The sequence below is a fragment of the Crocodylus porosus genome, unplaced genomic scaffold, assembly GCF_001723895.1.
Source record: "Crocodylus porosus isolate Cpor-Errol unplaced genomic scaffold, CroPor_comp1, whole genome shotgun sequence".
In the NCBI taxonomy this organism is placed as follows: domain Eukaryota; kingdom Metazoa; phylum Chordata; order Crocodylia; family Crocodylidae; genus Crocodylus; species Crocodylus porosus.
The window spans coordinates 33,612,314-33,619,478 of record NW_017728950.1 but is presented as its reverse complement, the minus strand read 5'-3'; the positions used below and the strand labels follow the sequence as shown (position 1 = coordinate 33,619,478).

Genomic DNA, 7,165 nt, shown 5'->3' with positions numbered 1-7,165 from the left:
TATGGGGTTTTCTGGGGATGTGTGTGTGTGTGTGGGGTATGCTATTATGAGTATGGATGTGGGTATGGGAGCCATGTCGTGCAGAGTGGCCAGCCTAGCACTGGTACAGTTCTCAACTTACAGGAAGGCAGTGTAAAAGAATAAATGCCTCTCGGCACCACTTATGCCTACCTGTGCTCGGTAGTAATGACTTACCTTTGTTCTCTTCAGTAGTGTAACTAAGGAGGGGATCCGTGGGAAGCCAACCCCAGGCGTCAATTTAAAAGGGGTACAGGATTGATGGTGGCAGCCATCCCCAGTCCAGCCACCACCGCTGTCAGCCACCATAGAAACTGCTTGATACACATCTGGATCTCTTGGCTTTAAGTGCAGGTTAACTGAAGGATTACAATCTGCTACTAAGTTGTAACTAAGACCTTGTCTACCCTAGGATTCCAGCTATCAGTGTAGCTGCATTACTAGACTGATAGTGTACACCTGTTTTGTATCAGTGGGACTATATAAAGAGGTTGAGTGGTGCAAATTATCTTGCACTAATGAAAGTTATGACTAAGCAAGGGTGGCCAGTGGGCAGGCAGAAAAGTGGGAAAAGCATCAGTCAGGGGGTTAAGGGGTGGAGTGGAAGCAAACAGGCACGAGGGAGGATGGGGCCTGCACCAATGTCCCATGGCCAGTGCCGGAGGGGCCCAGAGTGGGGCAGTAGGAGTGTGAGGCATGGGCTGGCAGGGGTCTGTGGAGCTGGGCTGCACCAGCAGGGAAAGGGGGGAGCTGGCTGGGCTCCATAGAGCCCCTGCTAGCTGGGACTCTGCGCTCCTGCTGCCCTGCTCTGAGCCCCACTGGCGCTGGCCCTAGGACACTGGTGTGGACCCTGTGCTCCCACCCAGCTGCCGCTGGCCCCCACGTGCACGCTCACCCCCACTCCTCCCCACCCCAGCCCCACGGTACAGGTGGGGACGAGCATGCAGCCCCAGCCCCACACAGCCCGGGCTCACCTGTCTGGTCTGAGTAGTAGTGGTGGGGAACAAACTGCTGCTCAGCGCAGGCAAAAAGTGGCTCCCCCACTCCCCATGGCTGGTGCTTCCTGGTGCAACCTCTTCTGCAGGCTGTGCAGGGCTGTCCTCTGTTGCCACTGCATCACCACCTCCCCATGGGGCAGCAGTGGCAACAGAGAGCAGGCACAAGCAGCCCCATACAGGCTCTGAGTGGCTGCAGAGGGGGACACTGGCAGCGGGAGGGTGAGGGGCCACTTTTCACCCATGCTGAGCAGCAGTTTGTTTCCCACTGCTGCTGCTCAGCCTGGGTCCTGTGATGGCTCTGGGCTCCCCTGTCAGGGTTAAGCGGCAGCAGCAGCTGGGCAGAAACTGCTGCTTGGTGCGGAGGAAAGCAATTCTTCTGCTGTGCATACGTCTGTCTGTACTGTGTGGCTGGGGCGGGGGGGACTGGGAGTGAGCAGGCCAGTGGCAGCTGGGCAGGAGTGCGGGGCCTGCGCCAGTGTCCCGGGGCCCAGAGCAGGGCGGCAGGAACACAGGGTCGTAGCCAGCAGAGGCTCTATGGATCCCAGCCAGCTCCCCTCTCTTCCTGGTGGCCCAGCCCAGCTCCACAAACCCCTACCAATAGGAGGAATTTCAGAGCAGCGAAGTGTCCCCTAAATAGGGAACCTGAGGCCACCATGGGCAGAGGCATACTACCAGCCCATCTCACCCACCCCACTGGTGGGGTGGGTCTTTGCCTTTGACCTCCAGGCTGCTGACATCTGACATTCAAGAGAGATCCTCAGAGTGAAGCTCATGTACTGGCCAAACACAGCTTGACTCTGTGAACCCTGGGATTGGTAAATACAGAACTGTTTGCATTATTCTTATCTGCTATCGCCATTTATCAATAAAATTTGTCTATTATTGAATGGGGAGGTTGTGGTCAGTCTGAGGGTTTGGGTCTGCCCAGAGCAAGGTATCTGGGTTATAAATCCAGTGCCAACAGTGGGAACAGTAGGTGAATCAGTTGCTCACAAAAACTTGTAAGCTAAGGCATTACATTGAAGCCTAATACCTTTTATCAAGTATGTTGCCACCCTTTTAAATATAACTCAGTGGGTACGCCTACACAGGACGCCGACTGCAGTAGCCAAAAAATACTGTGCAGTAGCACGTCACAGCGTGGACAGTGATAATATGCTACTGCACAGTATTAGGCTACTGCGCAGTAGCATCACCTAAAAGACATTTCCTGGCACTACTGTATAGTAAATCCAGTTACTGCACATTTATTTAGTACTTGCTAATATGGAGTAGCATCTCATGTAGACGTGCCATGTGAAAATCAATGTTAATAGTAGCTAGGCACAATGTAAACCTTTACAATGCGTTCTGCCCCTGCAGATTTACAAATAGAAAGTGATATTAGAATTGAGATGGAATTAGAATCGACAAGTAGTGGTGGCCCCTACTCTTCTGCAGGTACAGTTGATGCACTGTCAAGTCTCTGTTTCTCAGCAGAAGAATGCACAGAACCCACTTGCACTGTCTTTGCCTTTAGGGGAAAAAATTCCTGCTAATTTTAATTTAACAGCGTATTTAGCAGCAGCAACCTTGCAAATCAGACACATGCTAAACTGAAGAGAGAGGATGATCTTTTGGCTAAGATACTGCCCAGGAACATGGAAAATATGAATGCACTATCTGGCACTCCTGCCAACATCCTGAGCATCCACAAGCAAGCTAGTTAATCAGATCTGTGCCTGTAAACAAATATGTGCCTTTAATCCTGTCCCTACTTCCCCAGGGTGATGTGAGAATAAATCCTTTAACGTTTCTGAGGTTCTCTGGTACTATGGTTAGGTGACCATGTAAGCAGATATAGAGAATCTCTTTCACATGAGATCATGTCATTGTTACCGAACCCAATACTAAAACGTGTGAGCTTGATGAGATCATACACAAAGGCAGAGGGCTTCAGACTATTATTAGAAACCTTGTAATGAAATGGCAGATACACAAAACCAGCAGGATAGATGCACCAGTAATTTCTTACTGGCCATTCAGAGCAGTAGAAAAAAAATCAGCTCCCAGTAAAGGAATCAATGATACCCACCTGCCTGCCCATTTTAGATCCTTTTAAAGTAGTGAATATCCCTTGCTTCTTCATCCACTTACTACCAACAGCAGTAATATTTAAAAAAAATACTTTGTTCTTCTCCTGCCTGAGTATCTTGTCCCAGCAGCTGGCAGTACAATAGGAAGGATAGAATTGATGAATATATGAGATGAGGGGTTGCTTTCTCTCAGAACATAGCAACTCACCATTTTCCACAGTGCTTTTTATCTGGGGGTGTCAAGAGTCAGTCAGAAAGAACTGAAACTCCCTGAAATTTTGGATGCCATTTTTTTTTGCAACAAGACAACAATTCGGCAAACTACAAGATAAATACCACAGTAAACATGTATTAAAGCCAGAGTGCTTGTCAATAATGACCAAGTCCCTTGGCACCCAAATCCTAGGAAAGTACATTGTGCTAACTATACTTGGAAATGTACAATAAGCTTTAGATAGGTGCAGACAGTACAATTTAATCTGAGTGAATGGGCCACATTGCATGTTTCTTTCTGTTTCACATCAATTTGTTCAACATATTTATTATTTCTATCATTTATGGTATGTTCAGAATAGAAACAAGTAATAGTTCAAGTCTGCTAGTACCTAAGCAGAAAGAAAAGAGCAAGTGGAGATGAAACCAAAAAAGGATAAAGGTTAGCAAAGAAATATATTTTTTTTTGGTAAAAAATATAAGTTTTTGTAAAAGAAATACTAAAAGGAAGCTGGGTCCTTAATTAAAGGTTATCATTATTTAATTGGCTTAGCCAAATTCTGCACTTTGTCCTTGCTTAGTGAAACTGTCTTGAATAAAAACTTGATGAGTTCGCCCCTGAATGATAATATTTAGCATATGTTGATTCAGTGCCATTCCTCTTCATCCCATTAATTACATCAACCCGTTAATTAATTACCTCAGCTATGCCCTTCAAAGGGAAAAACAATGGGATATTTTGAAGGGGCTTTGGTTCTTTAAATTGCTCTCTGTAAATTCCCTGTTACGGAGCCAAAACTATGTTGCCCTGATCCTAATTCCCACTGAAGTTGACGCAAACTCTCTCATTGAGTTCAAAGGGGAAAGGGACACATCCTCCCTAAACAGAAGAAGAACAATAGTGAAGTTGGTGCAAAGGAAGGCCCCACATGTGTGTGCATGTGTGTTTATGCCTAATATACTGTTTCAAATGTAAGAAGTTCCATTTGCTTACCCTTCTTAACCATCCCTACTTCTTGTCTGGATAAGACCTCTCATCATCACCTCCTTCTGTCAGAACATCCGCATGCAATACACACGGGCACTCAGTGGCTTTTACCTGCACACAGGTTTTGGCGCCGGTCCAACTCCTGAAGGGTTGCACTCCTGGAAGATGTAGTTACACAGCAGAGACTCAGCAGCTGGGTGGCAGAATGAACTCACTGTTTTCAGTTCCGTCCAGGCGGTGTGGACAAGCAATTCTTGGGTCTTCTCTGGGTCAGCATAGGAGGAGTTGAAGAAAACAAGAGCATCCTTCACCAAGATAGCACTACACACCTCACCTCTGTATGTGCTGCAGTAGCCTGCATCACCCTTGTACAGTCTGCTGGTGAAGGGGAACAGTCACATACAGTAAGTGTACAATCATATTCTAACTGAAATGCAGAAGCAAATAGCTAAAGAGAGGCATGCCTTCATCAACGAGATGGTATTTGAAAAGCTAATACATAGTGAACAAGAAGCACAAACACACTCACTGAAACAATCATGTGCCATCCAGACATGTTACAAAGTGTGACAACACATAGCCACTCCGTGTATAACATGAGTTCAGTGTTAGGAAAACCTGTGTTGGGAAGCTCTACCATAAAGGTACCTGACACCTGAACCAATCCCAAGCACAACCTAACTCTCAAGATAGATGCTAAACAAGCAGTTCCCAAACTAGGGGTCATAGCTCTAAATGTGGTTCAACGGCACTTAGCAAGTAGGGTCACAAGCAGCAGAAACATTCAATGAGAGCAGTCAGGATTGGGTTGGAAGTGGGGTTATGATCCTGGAAGGAGGGGCTCTAAGGAAGGAAATTGGAAACTGCTATCCTGATCCAATATTTACTCAGGAGAGGAAAAAGCTTATCTGCATTTTCCAATTGCAGTTCCGGACTTCAGGGGAGGCCAGAAGTGGAAGGAGCTGACCTAACACAGAATAGGTATAATAAGAAAAAAATATCAATGTATGGTTCTTTATTCTTATTATTTCTAATAACTTTATTTAAATGATATTAGATTTCTGTCACAGACACTCAGCCTGGGCACCAACCTAGAAACATGCTCTGCCCTCCAAGTAAGTGCCCCATGAAAGGCAGATCTCATCAATGTGATGGTGCCAGAGGCTGTACTACAGCCATGCCTGCTACAGTAATAAGACCAGAAAGGCCATGTCTTCCTCCTCATATCAAGTTATTGTAGTCCTGAGACTGAAGTCCTCCACACACCTGTGTTAGAGGATGAGCATACACAGGTCAACTGTGATACTAGCTAGTAACATGACTGACCCACGGGGTAGCTTGGGTGCATGAGCCTCCCTGCATGCCAAAGTCTATTCTCTTTACATTCACACCTCAACCAGCTATCCCACCAAAAGAGGTCACAAAGCAGTAGGGGTGCAGGAAAATGCAACTGGGAACACCTGTGTTGACTATAACCAGAGCATAATCAAAATGTAAAGCGAGCAGGTCAGGCTGCAGCTGTCTTCACTGCTTGTACAGTCAGTTTAACAGAGGTCATGGAGTTCAATTCACAACATGCTAACTATGTGGAAAGGCCAATGGAGTTATTTGTAGCTTTGCGTTGTATTCCTTCCCCCTCTACAAATAATAATCCCTTGTCAATTTGCTATTTTCATACCTTGAGAAAACTGGGGCTGTATTACATGCAGGAATAAGCAAGGCAACAGAACAAGCCTTTCCCAACACTCATTTCTATGAGTTTCAGATGCTGCTCCCAACAATCTAGTTATACTTTCTGGCTGCCTCCTGTTTCTAATTGCACTGCCATGGGGTCAATAGCAAAGGGCTGGTTTTTTGTTTGTTTATTTGTTTTTGGAAGTGGCTGAAAGAAAAGGAAACAATTAATCCTGGCAATGGCATGATGTAAAACATCCTAAATGACAAAGCTGCCAGATAATGGTACAGATTGTCTGAGGAATTTATATTATTTCCTTTAATGGGGGTTTTAAGATGAGGCTGGCCAGGCCTCTGCCACTCATTGTTTAAGGGCAGAAAAACCTGTCTCCATGGAAAGAATTGGATTAGGTAACCCCTGAAGTCCCTTCCAGTGCTATGCTTCTATAATAATATTGCTACCATGTAGCTCCATGCATTCTCAGTGACATGACCAAGATACCCCTGCCTGGGTTACAGCTACTCCACCCAGCCTGTAAGCCAAATGCACTCAGTGCCTGTAACTTCCTGCTTGTCTGAATAAGATCCAGTGGAGGGCAGGTTTCTAAATAAACACAGTGGCACTGGAAACTATTCTGGAGCCATGCTTATGACAGTAAGAAGGATAGTAGAATCAGCAACTTCTTGGATCACGCCTATATTTTGTTGCTGTTTTTGTGCAGACAGGAGAGGGACACTCTCTGCGTACACTTCACCAGAGAGCACAGAGGGGTCAATGCAAGTATGAATGAGATTGCACAGATCTGACCTCCTGGTCTAGAGGCCTAAAGTGAGTCTGTATATATGGTCATCTTGGCTAAGTGCAGACAGTCAAAAAGCCCGAGGCTGAATCGATTCAATCTTCACAGGTTTCTCTAACCACATAGAGAAGGTTCTCTAAGCCACATAAATGTTTGCTTTCAAATCTAGAAGGTGGCCAGATGCCTGCAGTGGCGCAGACCAGAAGCCGGGGTGGCACTAGAGTACGCCTCCCAGCCTGCCCGCCGCTGCCAAGGGCACATGAATGCAGCCCAGCACATGCCTCTCACCCCCTCTGCTGTCCCTGCAAAGGTCCCTCCAGCCTGGGGCCCAGCCAGCACTGTTCATCAGCCCACATGGGGGGATCTCTGCACCTTAATGGGGGTGCCCTGCCCTAAGCA

At 46.5% G+C, this 7,165-nt stretch overlaps 1 protein-coding gene across 1 annotated transcript in view; it reads right to left on the bottom strand.

Annotated features, from left to right (window-relative positions):
- MUSK (muscle associated receptor tyrosine kinase) overlaps positions 1-7,165 on the bottom strand; it is an 85,703-nt gene that overhangs the window by 26,112 nt on the left and 52,426 nt on the right. Inside the window, exon 9 of the mRNA XM_019555385.1 lies at positions 4,404-4,670. Coding sequence (XP_019410930.1) covers positions 4,404-4,670 — 267 coding nt within the window. The remainder of the gene's footprint in view (positions 1-4,403; positions 4,671-7,165) is intronic.